This window comes from Bombus fervidus, chromosome 7, assembly GCF_041682495.2.
Source record: "Bombus fervidus isolate BK054 chromosome 7, iyBomFerv1, whole genome shotgun sequence".
NCBI classification, from domain to species: Eukaryota; Metazoa; Arthropoda; class Insecta; order Hymenoptera; family Apidae; genus Bombus; species Bombus fervidus.
In genome coordinates, this window is record NC_091523.1 from 5251834 (window position 1) to 5274503 (window position 22670).

General features: G+C 33.9%; 2 protein-coding genes across 6 annotated transcripts in view; both read left to right on the forward strand.

The window, feature by feature from the left end:
• The window catches only part of Ipk1 (Inositol phosphate kinase 1), a 78183-nt gene that overhangs the window by 23252 nt on the left and 32261 nt on the right, over positions 1-22670 (forward strand). For 2 of the 5 annotated variants that reach the window (XM_072007258.1, XM_072007255.1), the window contains one exon: positions 11274-11349. The gene's annotated coding sequence lies outside the window, so the exon portion shown is untranslated. Of the gene's footprint in view, positions 1-11260; positions 11350-22670 lie in introns of all 5 variants that reach the window. The other 3 variants (XM_072007256.1, XM_072007254.1, XM_072007257.1) reach the window with 2 other exon arrangements.
• Positions 16736-22508, forward strand: LOC139989188 (protein BTG2). The gene has a single exon (XM_072007259.1). It carries the CDS (start codon positions 17487-17489, stop codon positions 18009-18011), a length of 525 nt encoding a protein of 174 aa, XP_071863360.1. The 5' UTR covers positions 16736-17486; the 3' UTR covers positions 18012-22508.

Genomic DNA, 22670 nt, shown 5'->3' on the forward strand with positions numbered 1-22670 from the left:
TTAGTTAGTTTAGTTTTTGTATATCGTTTAAGTGTTCTGATGTTTCATCATTAGTTGAGATAACAATTTTAAATAATAAGATGGCAGGGCAAGTAAACGAGGGTTCCTACTTATCGATCCAATATTTCTTTGTTTTTATTTATAAATAACTATTTTATTTATAAATTACTATTACTAGCCGACTAAATCATCAGTTTTTCAAGTCGAAAAGTCACGAAGCTTTGCCGTATATGTATTATAGTATATGCAATATATATGAATTGTAAATTATAATTATTATTGTTGGTGTTTACTACAGTGTAACGATCTAGTAATGTCCTACGTCCTACGTGATCAGTGTCACGTCGAAATACTAAAATTTCCTTAATTGTATTTTGCTGTTTACTTTTGACACTGTTTTTCGATCACTATTCTGATTACAAATTGGTGGTCCATTTTTAAACATGTCTACTTAAAAGAAAAAGGTATGTTATGTATCACGAAATTACACGTGAAAATTATTTGACTGATAGATCACATAAATGAATATGAATAAAAGTTAATATCAAATTTCAATATACAATAAAGTTTGCTTTTTAATTTTTCGAATAGCAGGCGAAAATAATAATAGTGACGAGTTATAAACTAGGTATTGTCACCATCACACAATGTATAATTAACATACACGCGTTTGCAATAATGGTTCTTTATCAGCTCTTAATCAAACACTGAATTATACATATTCAAAATTTTGTTTTAGAATTGTAGTCCTTGAATTTTTGTTTATACGGATCTACTTCTCTTGTATTTTATGTCAATTCCGGACAAATAATCCATACAAATTATACGCGCGTCGTATTGTTGTAATTTACGATGAATATTCAATTTCTAAGAATATAATTGCATTCTCATGGTGTTAATCTTTGGTCATGTTTATATTTTATGTACACGTAATACTATTCGGCCCCCAATATACATACTACATACATAATATGCATTCTTGTTCAATTTTTCACTCATTGTCAGAGGAAGAATGTACAAGACACATTTGATAAGACATGTTCGTAGCCCGAATACATTTTGGTTTTCTTTATAAATTTCCGACAACTGATGTAAAAATAACTTTTAAAAACAGAGCTGTGATCTTTTTATCATCTGCATTATTTTTCATCTCTGTTGAATTTACCTTTTAGCACAATTTTCCAATGGCAAACAAAATACACCACAAATGATTTTCCAATCGTAATAAAATAAAAACGAAAAATAAAACAAAAAGTAAAGTTATATGTAGTTACATTCGTAAGGATTACTGATAAACAACAGAATTAACTAATTCGTTGAATTACATGTTGTTGTATATAATACTGTACATATGTAATATTTTAATCGATAAATTGTATATGTAATTTTTCTCGCGAAGCAATGTGATAAAATATCGACTGTAGGCTACAATAGCGAAACGCTATCAACAGAATAAAATAATATTTCAATAATGTGAATAAATGAAGAACTAAAAAAAAGAATCGTATTAACGTTACAAGAGACGCCTTCTCGACGAGTACCATACATATCTTCCGTGATCGAAATAAAAATTTCATTACACGACCATCATTTCACACGTAAATATTGTTCAACACAGACGAAACAATAAGCTTTTTCTTTTTACATAAGCGTCACTCACTCGAGTTTCTGTTTTCCGAAAACAGCAGACGCTACTCGTTAATCTCGGTCAATGCTTTCAGCTGTTTTTGATTACGTACTTGGTCGCTTTGTAAAGATTATCAATATTCCTTTCGCTTCTTCTACCTTCGGTCGTTTAAACTATGAACCTGTGTATAAGTATAAGAGAATCTCTGAATTTTAGTAGCAGTAAGATATACTTGGCGGAGGCTGAGCACCGCTTCCGATCTACCGCAAGGATCAGAAAGGAGGGGAAGAAAAAAAAGTAGAACGAAGAGTTTTTTTCGAGTGGAGGGAGGTTCCACCTAACAGTTAAGTTAACCGGCCCTGATGGGCTTCTTCGACTTGGACCACTGCACTCACGTTCACGTTCGCGTTCGCGTTCGCGTTCACGTTCACGTTCACGTTCACGTTCACGTTCACGTTCGCGTCCACGTTCACGTTCGCGTTCACGTTCACGTTCGTACACATGCATAGCCGCGCGTGCGCGCGTCTCGGTCTTCATTTTCAATCGCACGACTGCGACCGCTTGAGCTTAAGAGTTCAACATCTCATTCTTTCTTATTGTTAACCTTCCGCTCTTTTCATCCTCTATTTAACTTGTTCCACACCTATTTTCATTGTTTGCCATGCCAGGATAATAGTAGGAACAACTAACAATCGATTTTGTGGCACGCAAAGTAACATGGAGAAAATTCATCTACATGAAAATATAGAATAGGATTACACGTTTTTATAGAGGGTCCGTTTAGCGTATCTTGAGTCGAATTATCGAGTGTTATTCTTTTTGTTTTCGGATCGACGTTGTTTTATTAACTAAAAATAGTTATCATTCTGTTCGAAAAACAAGGTAAAAATCTGTCAAAAAATAAATCCGGGCGAGAGGCAGCTTTCGAAAGTAAAACCATCTATGTTCCTCGTTTCCGATTTCTATTTATTTCCAAATCAAACGGCTAACCGATCCGTGGTTTGAGTTGAGCACCTCGCGCGCGCCGAAAGAAAAGTAGGATGCATCTATAAAACAGTTAGATGGCCCTGATGTTAGTAAATCGCCAAGCCTTCACGCCTCCTTTCGTCTAGATACACACACTACACAATACACATGTGCTATATTTGATTTTTTATCTACTTGTAGGACTTGGACTCTCGCGTGTCGTATTTTCATAACTTCCTTCCACTCTTTTATCATAGGTAGAAAAATTGATCTCAACCTCGATAACTACTTATGAAGCTAAATATATGTACATATTTACATTGTACATACGTAATTAATGAAATCAATACATATTTTCAACTACAAATTATGTGTAATGTTCTCATAATTTTTGCTTAATTTAATACTTTTTAACCGATCATGTACTGAAATATATATAGAATGAAAATCAGATTGAACAAAATCTTTGTTTAGTTAGATATTATGTACATTGAATGGAAAATGTAGAGAGCAAAAAATACTAATCAAACATTAGATTAAGAATGTTTGTATAATACGATTGATAATTAATGAAACATATAGTGGAACTCTTACACGTTTATTAGTACATATTGTCTTTTGAATAATTTCTCCTAGAACGTTTAAGCGAAGCTATGGATTGTAATTTTTATTCGTTAAAGAATACAATCATAAAGAATACAAATATACATTATAGAATACAATCTATAATTTATCGAATACTAGCTGACCTTAAATATGTATTACAATGAGTTTGTATTAAACTCTTCAAAATTTAACGCAATTTTGATTTTCTTTGCAATGCATAATACATAATACATAATATGCATGTACTACATGTAACATGTATTACAATTTCCAATATACTTAATACTAAAACCATTATACGTACTAATTTCGATGTGTAGGTACGTAAATATTAAATATTTATGATCAATTTCAGAAGCTTCTATTGTTAATGTAAACAAAATAGGTAAATAATAAGAATGTTACTGTGCAAACTTATAAGAAAGGAGGAAGAATAGAATATAAGGAGAAGTTCGTAGTTGTGAAAATATCTGATATTACAAAATTAGTCAAAATGGCAATACATGTTTTGATAGCCAGAAATGGACGCAATAGAAGTAGTCATGTGTTGCTATATCGCTATATCGCTATATCGCTATACCGCTATACCGCTATACCGCTATATGCTGTTACTTGTATATATGACAATTTTTTTTACCATTTTGAACATTACGCGTGCTTATACTTATGTCTGTGTTGAATCTATCAGAAATAGCGAATTAAATCCGCACTTCTTTACTTAGCCATCTTCTCATCTCTGCACAGTAGATTGTTTGAACATTGCGTCGTATAAGTTGTATCATACGTAGTTGGGCCACACAACTGACCCGACCGGTTTCACAGATCGACATCCTCGTTTCCTCCGGACTGTCGATCTCTGGTCTCTCGTTTCTACTCCGCATTCGTGCTTCTTGACATGTTTAGATGCACGCTTAGATACGTTGATGGTATACATAAATTACAGACTTTCTAAGATGTAGCGAGAAACTCGTAGGCATAGTCATTGCTTGGATCTAACAATTTCTCACTACTCTGTTTCAAATTTATTTTTTAGTTGGTAATAATGAATCGGAAACTAGCTGTTTCATAGAAGAAGGTTGGAAAATTGACCTCCCTAAACGAATCGATAATCTCTTAGTCACACCGCGAAATAGTCAAGTGAAATTGGTCCATTGTCGTGTGTCGGTTTACGAGGCTATGCGTCGCATCGTAGAGGTATCCAGAAACTCAAGAAAGGAAGGAAGAGACGATACCAAAGAGGCAAAGCTGGCAAAAGATGAAGAACAAATACGAGGAGAAGAAGAAGAAGAAGAAGAAGAGATACGAGTATGGAGTCAGACTCTTACCAACCACAAGAAAACTGTCCTTCTTGGCATGATTTTCTTCGATACAAACCTGTCGGCAGCTTGCCAGCGCAGCGTGCAGGATATCGTATGCGACGCGTTTGAGTTCTGGCCAGATAAAAAAAGTGCACGCTTTTATAGGTTTCCATATGCGTATCGTTGCGCATCTTTTTTTATATTTTTACAATCGTGTAGTCTGCTCTTGTCCATGGAAATCCATTTCTACTCCTATATTCTACAATTTTCATTTTTTGTAAAGCTTGTTTCATCGTATTCAAAGCTACTGTAAAATCCACTTTACCATACTTGGCATGGTAGAAAGTATAAAATATAAAATATAAAATAAATATTTATTTGAAAACTTATCTAAACTCAATCTGTTGACTTATACTTATAATTTATAATATAGATAATATCGAGAAAATTCATGGTATGGATTAGAATTTCATCTCGATATAGATACAGATAAACTATATTTGTGAGAAATTTTGTTTAAACACTAACTTTGGCTCGAATTCTCCGAATTGGGCATTATCAAATACAAATTGTGATAATGTTACAATATCTTTTAGCCGATATGGTGTTAGAGGCTGGTCTTACTTCAGTTACTATCAAAGGGATTCGTAAAATAAGGAGCTCAATTAATAATTCAATAATAGAGTGTCAATCCCATTGTTTTCTCTGGAATAGGTTATACATACATAAGTATTTGAATTCGGAATTTTTATAACAGTATGTGAATATCACTAAAATGTGTACATATATAAATTAATGGGAAATCAACATTTGTCACCTTTTTATATAGTTACTTACTGTGTAGTGTACTTTTCTGCCTCATAATGTAGAAATTAAGTAACTCGAAGATGAAAAGCTTTTTAAATAACAAAACTGTTCCATAGAGCTTGGCATCTATAAATATCAATTTTGTCGTTTCAAGTTACTTTTCAAACATTCAAACGTAATTGTATCGCATCATTAGAAATAATAGGATACTTTCGGAGCAGTAGCGTTACGTATTATCCGTATCTTTCGCGTCTTTCGTGATATCTTTTTCTCAAAATTTAAAAGTGATACTTGGAGTAATATTTGTTTAGTAAAAAGCTAATGGGAAATTAATATTTTTGGAACGAATTTTGCTAGCTTTACTAATCAGCGTATACCAGGTTGAAGCAGCGCTATTGATTTTTAGAGAAGCAAGCCTGCTGGCTTGTACGTGGTAATTCCTCCTTTCCCCTTCGTCAAGTTTTCGAGAAGGGTCACTCCATAATTTGAATATACAGCGCCCGTTTATACTCGTGCCGGCGAATTTCGAGTTTGCTATATTTGACCGACCATATGGCTCGTTTCACCCTAGTCGCCCCTAGCCTTAAAGTTTCAGACATTCCATTCGTTTTCTGCTTTGCAATACTACTTTCATTGAAAATCATTCGACAATTTTTTTGTTTTTCGTATTTAGGTACAAACATATTAGGGATAATACCTTCTTAAGAGCTTTTGATATTACATGTGATTATTTCATATATTCTGATATTTTTTACACGTATATATACATATTACAAAGAGAACTATATTATTTAAAATTAGTATTTACTAGTAAAATATCGCTTTATTATTAAAGAATCGCTCAAAAGTATTCGAACTCTTACTTATCTTCGATAGCGTGTATAATTTAATTAGAAAACTAAACTTTGATTTTATTATCACGATTATAAGCAGGTACATATGGATGCACGATATTAAGATATGGTAAAATTAATTTTTAAAAACTAACGTATGGCATTGGTATATAGCATTTGTATACAGGGTGTACTATTATAATTCTGAAACGAAAACCGATATCGATAGGAAAACCTACTCTTCAAAGTTTATTCGTCTTTCAACCTTCAACAAATACGATATGTTATAAAAAGCGTTCTTAATACTGAACATGTTTTTCCCGAAGCGTGATTTCTTTTGCGAAAACCTGTATTTAAGTAACGTGGGCTTTAAGGACGAGCCACCATCCTATTTTTAAATCGACCCTATGACTGTTCGTTGATATTCGTTCTGTGGAAGTTTGCCAAGCTACGAAGGTGCTATAGTTGAGATCTTGATGACTGCAGGTTTAGTCGAAACGGTTTGGGGAACAGTGCTTGGTAAACACTTTAACGATAAAGCCGTGAATCCTTCGCTCTCTGCAAGAGATTCGCAAACGTTAGTAATAGCAATATGTATGCAGTAAAGTAAGCGTTTGAACGAGATCAGTTACGTTCATGAAACTATCGCTCCCTCAGTTTGTATGTATTTGCGCAGCTATGGCTTCAAAAGTTATTACAAGTCATTATATTTAATTAAAAAGTGTGACAATGAAAACAGAAGAGATTTAACAAATTTTAAACCTAGAAAATCTTCATATTAGATTTTGATAAATTTGAATTGTTCAAAAATTATAGTCGAAGGACAGAAAGTAACACTGAACTTTGAACTTTATTTGAACATTTGATCAAAAAATAAATGAAAAAAGATAAGTAAACTATCTATTTTAGGTAGATATTATGAATATTCACTTATAACAATAAATAATAAGATTATCATTGAGATTTCGATTTCAGAACATGGTTCATTACATTGTTCAACATGTATCTAATTTCTAATTTTCCAACCTTCGGTAGGTGATTCCTGTAGACTTTTGCGAGCTAAACACGAATCTGCAAACCGGTTTTTCCTAAACCCTACAGTTTTCGAAAAAATCAATTTTAAGTAGGATTGCATATTTTCAACATTGGAGATAACATTATCTTTTTTTACAGTAACATTATCGAGTTGCGATTGAAACGAAAAAATTCTGTGACCTCTCCCGAATAAAATGATATGTACTGTTATTGCACTATAAACATTTTTAGGTGTTTAAATGCACCGTTTTTTATTTACATTATCCAATTTATTCTAAAAGCTGAAGGTCTAGAAGAAAATCTAATATTAATACGCGATAGAACAGATTTATGATAAGGAAAGCATTAAGAAAAGCACTATGAAAAGCACTATGAAAAGCTAGAAAATTACCTTTTGATTTAAATGCAAAAGCTAAACGTAATACAATATTTGAGAGAATACAGGGCGGCGGCAGTGGTACTCATAGTTGACGGATGCTTTGCCTACCGTTCGGCATACCGGAACCGTGCGCGGTCGTTAGCCGTCGGCATTGAGTATCATTGCCGCAGCAACGTGTTTTGCCAAACTTTTTCGCTTTTTTATTGAAATCAAAAGATGATTTTCTAGTTTTTCTTTATGCTTCCCTTAGCAAAAATATCTGCTCTATCGCGTAATAATGTTAGATTTTCTCCTAGTCCTTTAGGTTTTTAAATAAATCGGAAAATGTAAGCAAAAAGTGGTGCGTTTTAAGTGTCCTTTTCGCCTTGATCATCATTTAAACATATTTAAATATTTAGAATGCAGTAACAGTACATATAATTTTATTCGGGAGAGTCCACAGAATTTTGTCGTCTCAACCGCAACTCGATATTTGTTACTGTAAAAAGCACAAAACATCTTCAAAGTTGAAAATTTGCAATTTTTGTCAAACCTGATTTTTTTTCAATAACTGTGGCTTCCGGGAAAGAAACAGTTTGCATATTCGTGTTTAGCTCAAAAGTTTACAAGATTCATCTACTGAAGGTTGCATCATCGAAAAAAAGTTAAAATTTGTTAAACAGTGTTATGGCTATTAATTAATACCAAATTTTTTTATAATAGCAGAACAGTAAGAAAACAATAATATAATAAAACACAAATTGGAATTTTATAAATTGCAGAAAAGTTAGCTATCTACTGTATTTCATGTGTATTTGTAAAATTACAAAAACTGTCAAACAATTTACTAAAACATACACGCAAGTCTGTAACCTATAATTATTTGTCAATTCAATTCACTAATATTCTTTGTTTCCGTATGAATAATCTGATATATTTGTATGGTAGAAATATTAGATTTAGTTGTACCGTAAGATTAGATGTGGAAATTACATCATCTATTCAGCTATGTATACTATACATACATATGTATGTGTCATAGTATATACTTGTAACCCCTTCCTTTTTTAATATAAATTTTAATTTTCATTCTCGGCACGATTTATGGATAGTAACCAGGCGTGTGCCGCCTTTAATCGTTGTATCGTGAAAACGGATTCTAGATACTATATACTATATATTATACGCTATAAAAAGAATATAAAATGAAATTTTTTCCTCCGAGACTTAGTTTCCGAGATATTCAAAATTGAAAATTCGTCAATTGCACGTACTTGAACTTGGTTAATTACCAATTGGGTACGTATGAACGACCAATAGGATGTTATTGTAGATGTAAAAATAAGTAAAAGTTGAGAATAACATTTTTCCGTTTAAGTTTTCATTTTCATGAAAATAGAGTTTAGTTAAGAATCGGCCTTAATATACCACGCGTATGATACATTTCCAAATTTATTTTTCTCGAAAACAAAGCTTCTTGTGAATAAGTTTTATCGTACATTTTCGACTTACTTTCACGCATAGAATGGCCTTCTGTCGATTATTTAGTTCTGTCCAGGCTGGAATTTGTCACGTTCAATTATACCTGATGAATTTTCAAACTTGATTTTTTCGAAAACCCCGAACGGACAGATTTTACTTTATACTTCTCTCTTATCTTTTCACGAAGAACCACCTCTCATCCACTGACGTGTTTTTGGGTCGTCTGTATATAACCTGTACATACATTATTATACATATCTACATATGTATTATACATATGTATTGAATAGTGCCGATTATTTTCACCATTTAACTATATAAATTAAATGGTTGTAGGTTCGATAAACGCATATGCTCTACTATTATTTTATCGACATACAGTATATTTAATTTTTTTTTTAATATTTTTGTAGAAATGATATTTCTATAAATCGTAACATATATTTGCTCAATCGTGTTCAATCCTTGTGTCCTTCAATCATTCTGTTTACGCACTTAAGTTATTATATTGTCACAAGTGCATCAATACGTCAATTACCATTGTTTCAGTATCTACATCTACACTATCACATCCCTATCAGTAAAGTGTAAACGAAATTCAATTATCTTTAGTAAATAATAATTATGTACACGGATGAATTGAAAACCAACAATATTATACGTATATATATGTATGTATATAACAGTCAGTAATAACAATAAGTACTAATTAATATAATTCATACGGGTATCCTATTGCATTATTGCTCGGACATTATTGCTTAACAACAACAGTCTGCGTATATGTAAATGGTTGTATAATGGTTGTATAATCTCAATGCCGCTGGCGTAAAAGGGTTAATTGAAAAAGACATTGCAGTCGTATCCAACTTTTAATTCTGCGATCTTGTTTTAGCCTTAAACTTGACAAATTGAAAAGTATATAGATTTCCTCGAGTAGGTAACGTAACTGTTTGCTTTAGTATCAGTATCTATCACAGATGCATCAATGGTGCATATACCGTAGGATGCGTCAACGTTCGCAAACATTTGCGAGCGTAGCGTTCAGTGATCGTGGTTATGCGCGTCATGTTAATCTACCGGTATTCGCCGGTATTCTTCCACGGCGCGTCGTGTCGCGTTGCGTCAGATAGGGACGCGGTTTTGTAGTAGCAATAATAGCGGTACTTACCACATGCTCCTACTCGACCGTGTAATCAGCCTCAGATAAAAGCATATTATTCCCTATTTTCGATTTATTTTTGCATAAGATACTACAACTGCCTATATGCATACATATATGTATACGATACCTACACTCTGCAGATTGTAAACATGATATTTGTATTTACGTGTTAAAATCTATTAGTTCTAAAAATATATTCGTAACATTTCGTTTTCGACTTTTAATCACAGAGTTAATAGTGATGTTTCTTATTTATCATAAAGAATATAAAATACTTACATAAAGAAATCAATTATCTGCAATTGTTTCTTTTAGAAGTAGACATTTAGATTGAAAAATATTTCACGTGGATTGATCGGCTCGCATATTCACGATAGTAGTGCATACGGATGAGTTTCGTAGTTATCGTAGTTCGCTTGCTGCGATCGTTCATGACATAACATAAGTAAAATACGAAGTAACGGAAGTAGTCATTCGTTAAAATATTAGATCTATTCGTGTATCCTGCGCTAAGATGATTTACTGTTAGCTGATTACAAACGGCGACTACAAAGTGCGCCAACTATCTAAAAGGAGTATTTAGGCATCAATCGTTTAACATTTAACGTTTAACACAATGTGTAGATGTGTTTGAAACTTTGATAGCGACCTTAGAAGCTACAAGAAAATTTGTTCGCGTTGAAATGAGTTGAATATCTTTTGTATAATAATCGTCTGTTAAAAAGCTAACATAACGAAATGTTATAATATGACATATATGGTTATATGTATAACGGAATAACATTATTGCCTAGTACCTATTATATATGTGTATAATGAAGTAAGTACTCAGATTTGGAGTATTCGGGTGAAGAAGTAATGAAGTTTTAAAATTTCGGATTATTCTCATATGTGTTATGAGTTATTACAATTTATAGAGATGCATAAAAACATATGATCGCAATGAACAATAATTACACAAAAACATGGCTATAGGTGACTGTAGGTGACTATAAATGACTGTAAATAAATGACAAAATAATGAATTGCAGTACATATGAATTAGCTGAAAAATGAAAGTAATATCCATACACTCATGTTTAGCTTTCTGTTGCAGGTGATATTAAAGAACATGCGTCACTTTCGCCGAGTCGTGGTTGACGAAAAAATGGGCAACTTGTAAAAACAGGTAAGTACGTTAGCTAAATTAATGCAGAATGCAGAACCGGCAGCAATACACGATTTCTTAATATGTATGGAAACTTTACTCGAAACCTGTCCATATACGCAGAGAACGAAGCCAGCCAGAATAATCCGAGTTTATCGATCGACTCTTAGTTGCCAACTTGGCAACGGCAAACTCCCGGAATTACGAATGAAATGTTCTACATAGTGAAACAGTTGGCAAATCAGGCCTGCTTTTCATACCTTTACAAGGCCCTTGCCATATACCTTTTATATGGTATACGGAATTCCGTCTTCCTTCCCGGATGTTTTATATTTAGTATCTAATTTTCCCTGGAAACGATTAATTACGATCAACATTATATTATAGTATATTATTACTATGCGAATAATATTGAATTATTTGTTTTTAATTAGTATGTTATTTAATTAAGAACGCGTGTACTGGCTGAAAGTGTTACTTATACAAATAAAGGAATATGTATATATATTATACTATGGCATTATAGAAACGCGTGAGGGCGAGCGATAGAGAATAGAGAAAAGTATCTCCATTGCCCTTGTGTCGCTCTGTAGGTCTTTCCAACGCACTATACATAATATGCATGAGGTTTGCGCTAGTATAGCGGTCCAAACGCGTTTCTGAATATCATGTACAATATTGAAAGTATACATATATATATATATATATATATATATATATATATATATATATTGCACAGTGTATACAGAAACCACAATCGAATCGTCTCGTTTGTGCAGGCAGTTCTTCACTGTTGAGCGTTGGGTCACTCAGGCGAGCGTTAATTGCACTTAAGACTATACGATAAAGCTGGACGGAAATGTTCGATACCTTTTACCACGAATCCCGAGTCAAGCTTGAACGCGATCATACCATTGCCATTATACAGTTGTACAATATCGGCAATTTGTTTGCGCGCTCTTTCGTAATCCATGCAACGGAAATTTAAGTCTGTTACATTTACGCGAAGCTCGTATATAGTTCCATGCAAACAAACAATGCTTTGAAATCGTTCTACTTGTAATTGTGACGAGACTGTGAGAATTAGTTGTAAGCTTTGAAAATTCTTGACGATCTAAATTACATAATTTCATTCGACTAATTCGTAAATTAATTTACAAATATTTATGCCAATCAATTAAATTAGTACACGCTATTGTTTTAAGATTTTTAGTTTCTCACTTTTTGTCTTTTATATTGAAATTATGAAATCAAATGTTTCCCGCATAAATTGCTTTTATACATACATTTATTTTCTTAAGTTTGAAATTGATCTTTTTAGAATCTTCAATGTACATTTTAAATCATTCCAATTGTAATCGCGGTTATTCAAAAACAAATGAGGAATAATGAGTAGAGTGCAGGAAACAACGTCCATTGCGTTCAAAGCTGCACGATTTATGTACGTATGCGTATGTAATTCTGGCTTCCAGAACACCCTTCCATCAGTGGTTCCCAGTCAGTTATTGGACATTTGCATAATATTTGAAATGAGCATTTCATAATTTTCAAGTTTTATTCCATATATTTTGTTCTTTTTCAAAATAATAAGTGGTAGAAATTACGCGATTCTAAATGGTATTTGTAAATTTCGATACTTATAAGAAAAAATTTCGTTACGTTACGTTAATATTTTGATATGTTGTAAACGCGAAAGACTGAGAGTTACTCATACGATCCAAGTCGTAGAAACGCTATTGATAGAATCTGTGGAAACAGAGCGCAGTTGAGAAGAATTGAAAAGGTTACAAGAGTAGGCAGACAAGGTTTTTTTGGTATAAAGGTTGCGTACGGTTGTCGACATTGGTCTTGTAGTCGCTGTTATTAGATGAAGAACAGGCAAACTCGTTACAGGGCTACATTTTATAATGTGTGACATGCATTTTTAGACTGATGCGACGGGACTAGTTCAATGTTCGATCGATCGGCTCGATTTAAGTAGCTAAACAGTACGGGGTCGGTAATGCTTATTGTAAGATCATGGGTAGTGAATCACCCTCGACCATCAGGTATATACCTACGTACGTTCTCTAGGTATGCTTTTATCAAGCTTGGTCAGGGAGGGGACTAATCCAGCGATGCCGACGGTAGAACGAAATGGACAGGGGAAATTGTGAGAAAATCGATACAGTAAACTGCGTTTTTTGATTCAATGAAATACGATATACATATATAAATGAATTTTTTGAATTTCGACTAAAGAAAGAAATATAATATTATATATATGTATGTAAATGTGACTATATATATTTTTATAATTCTAGCTTGTAATCGCAGCTCTTTTTGTGCCACTGTATAGAAACAGGAAAATGTCACTTTTTTCTGCTATTATCCAATATTCACTCTTTCCTTTCAACTTTGTCATATTCTCTCTTCTTTCCTTTTGCAAATGTTTTAATCTTTATTCTGAAAGTCGTAAAACTCGATCAACACCTCAAATACCTCGATAAACACCACCTCAAAATGTTTTAAACTAGAGACGACTAGCTAACTTTTTCCTTAGGTCAAAAATATAAATTTTTGCTTTCAAAAATTGAAATAATATATGTATTGACTGATATCTGACTGATATAAAATATATATATCGCATCAAGTACATATTCCGAACAGAAAATAATGTTATATTTGTCATCTTTCGTAATTCTCCGTTCACTTTTTTAAATTGTTGTTTTTATTGATCCTATGAAATGTATTATTCAATTTTTAAAGAGCGGAAAAAGGAAAACAGAAAAATAGAATTAAGTAAAAATGAAAAAGAAAAATAGAAACAAAATATTTATCGTCTTTTGATTTAAATATAATTAGCTTCACATTGATATTGATAAAGGAGGGAAAGAAAGATAACCTAACCCCAACCATTGAAGTAAAATGAAAGAAGAAAAGAAATGTAAGATTATGTAATATAATGTAATATTAGTTAACGAATGCCTGTACATATGTATTATGATATCCATTTACCTAACTTAACAGTGGAAGAATAATAAGTATAATAAGGCTCACATTTTTTTCCTGATAGTTTCCATTCGTAATACAGTTTATAAATATGTAGTAACTATCAAATAGCTTTAGAGTAATCTATATATATTTTATAGTTAGGTACAAGTATTTTATCGAATCGGTTTTCTTTTTGACATATTTTGATACAATAAGGATTTCAGACCCAAAACGTGCTTGAATAATTGTGCAAGAATTTATTATTAACGTGGTACGTGATATATCTTGCAGTTTTATATATATAATGAAAAATTCATACTCGACACATATTCGTGCTTCTTGAAAGATATAGTTATCAGCGCAAATCCAATATACGTATAATATATACATTTTTGCATTATATCATCAAATGTAAAACTGAATGTATTCAAGGACTTTGGAGCAATGAAAACATCATTAACATGTACTACCGTAATATTCATTATGTGTTACATGTTACAATATATTAGGCTACTACGAAAATCAATGCCTTGTTTCGAAATCTTCAATAAAGGTAAAGGATACCTTATAAATATAACGATATTTTATCGAGAATTAAAAGTGTAATAAATACGTATAAAAGTATAATATTATTTTAGAAATCTGTTACAATTTTACTTTAACCTTTAAAAGAGTATATATATATATATATGTAATTGCATGTTATTTTACAATATATACCTACATAATACATTTTTTCAAACCATATTTTAAATGATCTAATTCATATTTACATATTATATTATAAATCAAGCCGGTTTCGAGTAGGTGACAAATATTTGAAACATTTTACAATATCTTATAATATGTAATTTGTATCGGGTAGGTTAGATTTATTAAATATTATATTATAATGTATAGTATTAATATATAATATTATATAACATATAATATAATATATAATGTTATGTTATGTCTAGACATATTATAAAAATTATGTATATTATTTAATTCCTTTAGTGCCAATGACGATATATCGTTGCGTATGCGATGGGCGCCTTACTACTCGCTTCGTCAGAGCATTTTATCTCAAAATAAATTTATAAAACGTTGTAAATCTTTGAATTTTTCTGCAGAAGTCCTGTGTGAGATGTTCCACAAATTGAAAAAATTGTTTATGGCTTTAACTTTTTGTTACATTTTGCGATAATTGATGTCGACACTGCGTATACGCTAATGCCATAAGATAAAAGTTCGACACGGGAGATTTGCTTGAGATCGTAATCACAGGTTTCAGATAACACTGTTTGTAACGGAATATATGTCCTTATGTTTCACAAAATAATCTTGCATTAACAGGGCGATAATAAAATTTTTGATGGGCCTGTGCGAAGATCGCGCACAATTTGTAATCTGTGTAATAAAGGATTACAGGAAGGATGTATATATTAGTAACCATCAATGCTATGTAAATTATTTGTGTGAGTAATAATAAGTAAATATTACATATATTCACTATAATTCACTATAGTATTAACTATAAATGTTTATAATAATATTAGAATGTTATTTCAGTGATGTCATACTAGCTACACTAATCACTTGTTTTGGAGCAAGTAATTCTCTTGACGCTCGTTGCGCATCATGGGATTATCATTTAGTTCTCTGTTTTGATATTAGAAATTTTGTTACAAATAATTGAGAATGCAGTATTTATGCTTTATACTACGTATTCTACATCAGACTATGACTAAGCGATGGTTTTTCTTAATTGCAAATATTGTTTATAAAAGAAAATTGATATTTCCATTTTACTTAATGATTTTGAATAAGTATTACTAGTATGATTTTCAACACATTTTGACCAACCAATTGAAATACAGTTAGCATTAATTTATTTTCCTTTATTTCGTAATATGTTCCTTTTTTAATTTTCTAAATATCATTCTTATCTTTTTTTAATGATTTTTCCTCAAACCTTATCAAATCACACCAATTGATTCGGTATTTTTCGCTTAGATAAAATTCTTTTGGTCGCAACTGAAAAGGTTAACATAACGTTTAAACAATTTGTTAAATCGTTTATTTTTCAGTAATAATGTATAATTAATCTATACTAGAAAATACTAATATTTCTTTAATATTTCTTATTTCTTAGATCGTATATTAGTATATTTATATGCGTACCGGTAACTGAAATTTCAGAAAAATGTTATGAGGACAGAAAATTATCAATAGCAAGCTTGATGTGGGTAGTGAATATAGTATACAGTATACATAAACCAATTGAGAACCTTTATTCGCGCAGACGATCCGTATTCGGGACGCAGCTGCAAACATTTGCGCAGCCAAAACCGCGCAGATTGCGGTCACGTGACCGACAGTTATGGTGGGAATCGGAACGACCCAATTAGAGTGCGGCTACTATCCCCACTCTAGATTGCGTGAACAAAGAGACAAAGCTACTTCGTTCGCGTCGACGGTCGCTGCCACTAGAAAGTCGTTGGCAGTTGGTGGGTGCGGTTGTTATGTGAGTCGGAAAAAAGTGTGTCGATTGAGTTTCGTGAGAAAGTTTTGCCCGGTTACAAGGTGCACTAAGTGAAGCGTAGAAGAAAAGAAGGTTATTGTTGCTGCGTTCTTTGAATTTTACGTTTCATCGTTTTAACGAATCTCTGTGGTATCTCAGAGATCAATTGGGAGAAACGAGTTGGAACGCGTTTACGATCGAAAAAGTTACGATCGTCACGACATCTCTGACTTCCGACAGATTAATTTCGTCGCTTTTGGGAGACAGTCCCAACGAAATTTGAAAATTCTAAAACAGAAGATACGCGCGACTATCGCCGAGACTTAAGATTGAAACAAATTGTGTCATATCTTAGTCGATATTTGCGAAAGAACAATCGAAAAGCGCTCAGTTTCTTTTCGCGCTGGAGCGTCGGCGAACGAATACTAAACGCGATCGTGCGACGTGGCGACGACGCCATTTTGTGAAGACTCCTGTGTGCGAACCACGAGCAACAACGGTCTCTCTCGAGCCGTGACCTCTCGAATCACGGAAGGAATAGTGCTTTCTTTTGATCGCGTCGTCTCTCGTCTCTATCGGGGGAAAAAACAACGGAAGAAGTGGAAGAAGAAGAAGAGTGGTACTGTACTATCAGCAAAATTCTATCATAGACCGTTCGTCCTGGGTCGCATTGCATACCAACCATGAGACTGGAAATTGTGTCAGCGGCGGATTTTTTGGTGCATCTACTGCGTCTTCAGACAGGTCAACTGTCTGAACGTCAGCTGGAGATGTTCAAGTCCTCTTTGACGGAGGTTTTGCGTCATCGTTACAGGGATCACTGGTTCCCAGATCGACCAAATCGTGGTTCCGGTTACCGTTGCATACGTATCAACGGTAAAATGGATCCAGTAATAGCACAGGCAGGTGCTAACGTCGGTTTACTGCCAACGGTATTGCATAGCTTGTTTCCAAGCGAGCTCACCATGTGGATCGATCCATCGGAAGTATCCTACAGAATCGGTGAAAACGGATCTATTTGTGTCTTATACGAACGTACAGAACCTGAACCGGAAGAATCTCAACATCAGCATCAACACCAACACCAGCATCAACACCATCAGCAGCAACAGCAACAACAGCAGCAGCAATTTGAAAGTTGCAAGGATTCGTTGTTATTGGAGCATTCGCAATTTAGCGAGCAGATCGCCGCGTTCGTTTCCAGTTGAAGCGTTTTTCCACGTAAATCCATCGATGCGACAACACTAGCATCTTGTTTCGTTTTCACTGGACGTGCATCACGCTCTCGGATTGATCAAAGCACATGGGTTTCATGATATGTGATGGCGTTCCTCCGGTCGGGTGAATGTTTGACTCGTGCACACGAACGCGCAATTTTACTCTGTATAAGTCGAGTTTCAAAGGAAATGAAGTGTGCACTGTTCTATCTAAATAAGGACAACAAACGTGTAAAAAAGAGTGTATAACCGTTTTTTTTTTGCTAAAGCTGATTTAACCGAAAAAATTCGTCCAATACGTATCGTTCGACGAGCTTTTGTCGGAGTCCCAACGATCGTTATCACGACCGTCTCTAGTCCAACCGTACACATACATATGTGTCATCCTGAATTTTTGTCAACCATACGAAAGAGGAAGAGAGGATATTCATGGCAAGAAGAGCACCATCATCGTTTGAATATTCGAGGAGAATATTGCGCGTTCGCGTAACGACGATGTCTAACTAGACCAGCGGTCCTCTTACGTTTTGGCGTATTTCACGAGAAGATCCAGTTTTTCCAACTCTTTCTGTTGAAAATACCGACTGCTAGCGAGATCGCGCCCGCAAATATGAGAAAATAATATATGGGCGAGCTCCGCTTCGAGGGTCTCTCTCAGACCGACAAATTGATCTCAGCTCACCTACCGCGTACTTCCGTTTATCTCGAAAAGAAGTTACGTCTGGAGTGGGGGAACAACGAACCAGTCTGTGGCCCTCTCTCTGTTCTCGTGAGAGGAAAAGCGAAACAAGCTTCTCTCCCCTCTTCCCCCTCTCTTGGAAAGGATTCAACAATGTGTTTTTATCGTCGCAAATCTCTTTTCTTCCACGAACGTTTTTTATCTATCAATCTAATTGATTATGCTGAACCCTCTCGTGTTCCGATGTTCTTGATATGCTTTCCCTCCGCTGATGAAGGCCGAAGGACGAACATCGAGAACGAAGATGAAAAAAGAAGCAATTGGTTTTCCAGTGAAAAATTGACGAATAACATATATACTGCATTCTCTCTTCTATCCACATGGTTAACACGTTGGTTGAGCTTCAAGGATTGTTTTTTTCTCTCTAACCTCGCACGGTCAATGCAAATTACCACCGAGTCACACACATACGAGTATACCAAACACATACCAAGAAAAACCAACATATATATGTTTCCGTCACCACTTTGTCCAACATACAGAAGAGACCTGTTACTATAAACGATTATCGATCTGTGTCGACCTTTCCATTTTCTTCTTTGATCCGGAGCTCTTCTTACAGCACACGTTAACAAGCATGCTAACGGCAATCATATTTATCAACTATTCTCGATGTCACTGGTATCGTAGCAGTGGCCCATTATCGTTCTTGGATCGTCCATAGCCATTGGTCATCAGTAGTCGAGCAGTCTCGAACTCGATCCACGCGTCGGCATCGTTGACACAATAAGAATACACGTTACACTTCATACGTACAAACCTTTAACAAAATGCGTGAGTTTTATATGTACATATATATAAGTATTATGTATGTAGAGAGCACGTATTGCGCAAGCCGATGGAAACCATATTTGCGCGAATACGTTGCGCCAAATTGTATATTATGTATCTGTTTTGCGAGTATAGAGCGAGGGGGAACGAATGTATAAAAGAGAGCACAAGAAACTGAGTGCGTGATTGAAAGTGAGAATGTGTGCCGTGTGCGTTGCGTGCATATTATGTTACGTACGTGTGTTGCCATATAGGATGAATGAGAGTAAGAAAGAAAGAAAGGAAGGAATAGTGTCGTGTACAGTGTACGTGAAAGCAAGCAACAAACATGAGGCAAACATCTGTGATTTTCTTCGAACGAAGAGAGGGCATGTTTCGTGCATATATCGAATAATTATCTTTTCTGGTGTTTCGAACGTGACAGAGGAATCGAGTCAAATGAAGGATATATGTATGCATGTTGATATGAATAAGGAGTGAGCAAAAGTGTATCCTTTTCATCGCAACCTCGGTTTTTTTTTTTTTTTTTATATTGCTCGATCTCTTTTTCTTCTCGCGTTAGTTTTCTACTTTGCAAAATTGGTACAATCGAACAACCTTGTTTCATTCATATATTGACAAGTTTTTATTTAGCAGTTATTAAATAGTACGCGTTTGTTGCAATAATTGAATGCAATTAATCAAATGTATATGCAATAGAAGTCGCAATGGGTATTTTACGTGTTACACACGCAAGTGTATGTGTGTGTGTTTCAATTTCACTTACAAGAAAATTTTGCTAACTTAAAACATGAAATTTTTCTTAAACTTTCGTAACTTTTTAGGAGACTTCTATATAAATATCGGACAATTTTCTTCCTCTTCTTTTCACTTCTACTATTAGAGCTAATGTATATTTTTTTATTTCCCTCTCACACACACTGTATTACTCTTATTCTAGGAATTGTTAATCTTCTCAAGTCCAAAAATATTACACAAAAATGTTCATTTTAACAATTTCTTTATACTCGTTATGGCTTTCAAAATATGTATACAGGAAAATGGGGAAACATGCCGACTTGCAAAGATTATTTTCTTACAGAAGAAGTAGAAAGTAACACGAAAAAATTGTCTGACACCTACATTGTTCAAAGCTAGAAAATTTAAAGAAAACGTACGAAATTGCGAGGTTCTCGAAGCTTTCTTGATAACAATTCTATTGTTTCGAGATAAAATCCTTCAATTATACATATATGTACATACTCTCGTATATGTATATGCATATGTAGATACACAGCTGTTTCATCATGGGTTCATCGATGGCGTATCTAGTTTAGTAGGATTTCGATAACAATTACCAAGTAGAATATGGAAACGACTATTGTCTGATAATATGATCGGATGATATATCGTTTCTTCTTTCTTTTCTTCTGTGACGGAAATACTTGTTCGGAATATTCGCGTAATATTAACTCGCGCTAAAAATTGAAACGTGGTGTGCAAGAATTTGAGAGAATGCCGTTCATTTGTAATGATCATAGCATGAAATAGTGAGCACGTGTAAGTGTGATAGAGGACAAAAAACGAAGAGAGAGAAGTAAAGTATGTTTGTGAAGAATAGAGCGAAATGGAAAGGGTAACCTTGTCGCGTTCGGTGTCGAATCAGAAGTGTTTGTATGTAGCAATTATATAGAAACCATGTCTGTGATTATATTAAAAATAGAGAGACAATATGAGCAATCTCTGTGTGCGAGAGCGACCTAATTAGAGGTGCGTGTATGCGTGTCTGAATAAGATCACGAGTACACGTGCCTGTATTGTACTAATATCTAAAAGTATATAATATATAAATATGTTTATATTGAAAAGTATGCGTGGCAATTTTAAACGGATTTAATATATAGATTAATTATGTTCACAATCAACCTCTGAGGATTGTGCATTACATTTATGTATATGAGCGTTGTCTATATGCATTAATTTCACTTTTTTTTGTTTGCATGTTCTTCCATCCACGTAAACGAGCTGCACTTTATGTTGGAAAAGGTTCGATCGTTTCTATTGGTTAGTTTGGTTTTTTTCCTTTAACTGATCCTATACGTTTACATATTTTGTTAATTCGCAGTCGATGAATACATTAATACGAATTTATGAATGTTCGATTAAAATTGCTAAGCATGCTCAAATTGTGACCGAGCGCGTAAAACTACAAGAATAGAAAAAAAAGAGATTCGAATTCGCTCTTTCATTTCGAAGATTAGAAATGCAAACAGATTCTCTCTAAACGACCTATTGGGAAATCTGTCGAAAGTAATGTTGGACGAAACAGGTGAAAGTGTGAGAGTCGAACGGCGACGTAGAAAATCTCGCACACCGTCTAGTACTTACCATAGAATCACATAGCGCAGTTTCAGACAACAGCTAGAAAAAGACATTCCCTTTCCGTTTTATTTGCCCTTCGCTTGGAGCCAGGAAAAAACAAAATTTTCACAATATCGTATAGGGAGTACTCGTTTAATATATGCCGTTGGATTCGCCTATGTGGATTATACACGTTGTAGATTATATCACACGTAGCAGATGAACACATACACGAAATGAATGACATGACACGCGTAGCGAGAGAACAAGCGGAAACTCAGCGAAACAAATTGCAAGAATGAGAGTGAGAGAAAAGCAGAACACTGTTTTATGAGTGAATTGTAATTACTATATATCCATATACATATATATACGAATATATTATATATACATATTTATATGTATATATATGTGTATATACATATATGTATATATATGTGTATATACATACATGTATATATATATGTATATATACACACATACACAAACATCTTGTAACTATACATAGGGTCCTTCAGGAAGAATTTGTACAAACCCGCTGGGATATGGCACCAGCAGTCTGTGATTTTAGCTTGGTTAATTCAGTATTTTTTTAAATAAAGTGAGACAAAATCAAGATAAATGATAAAAAAAAACAAGATTCGAATTGCGAGGAAGCTCGTGCATGAGATACGAGCAAGAGAAAGTTCTGCATGAGAAAACATTGTCGTTCACTGTGTACGTATGCTAGGGCCAGGGGTGGGGATGATGACGATGATGGTAGGGTTGGGGCGAATGTAAAGGACGCTTGCGGGAGGAAG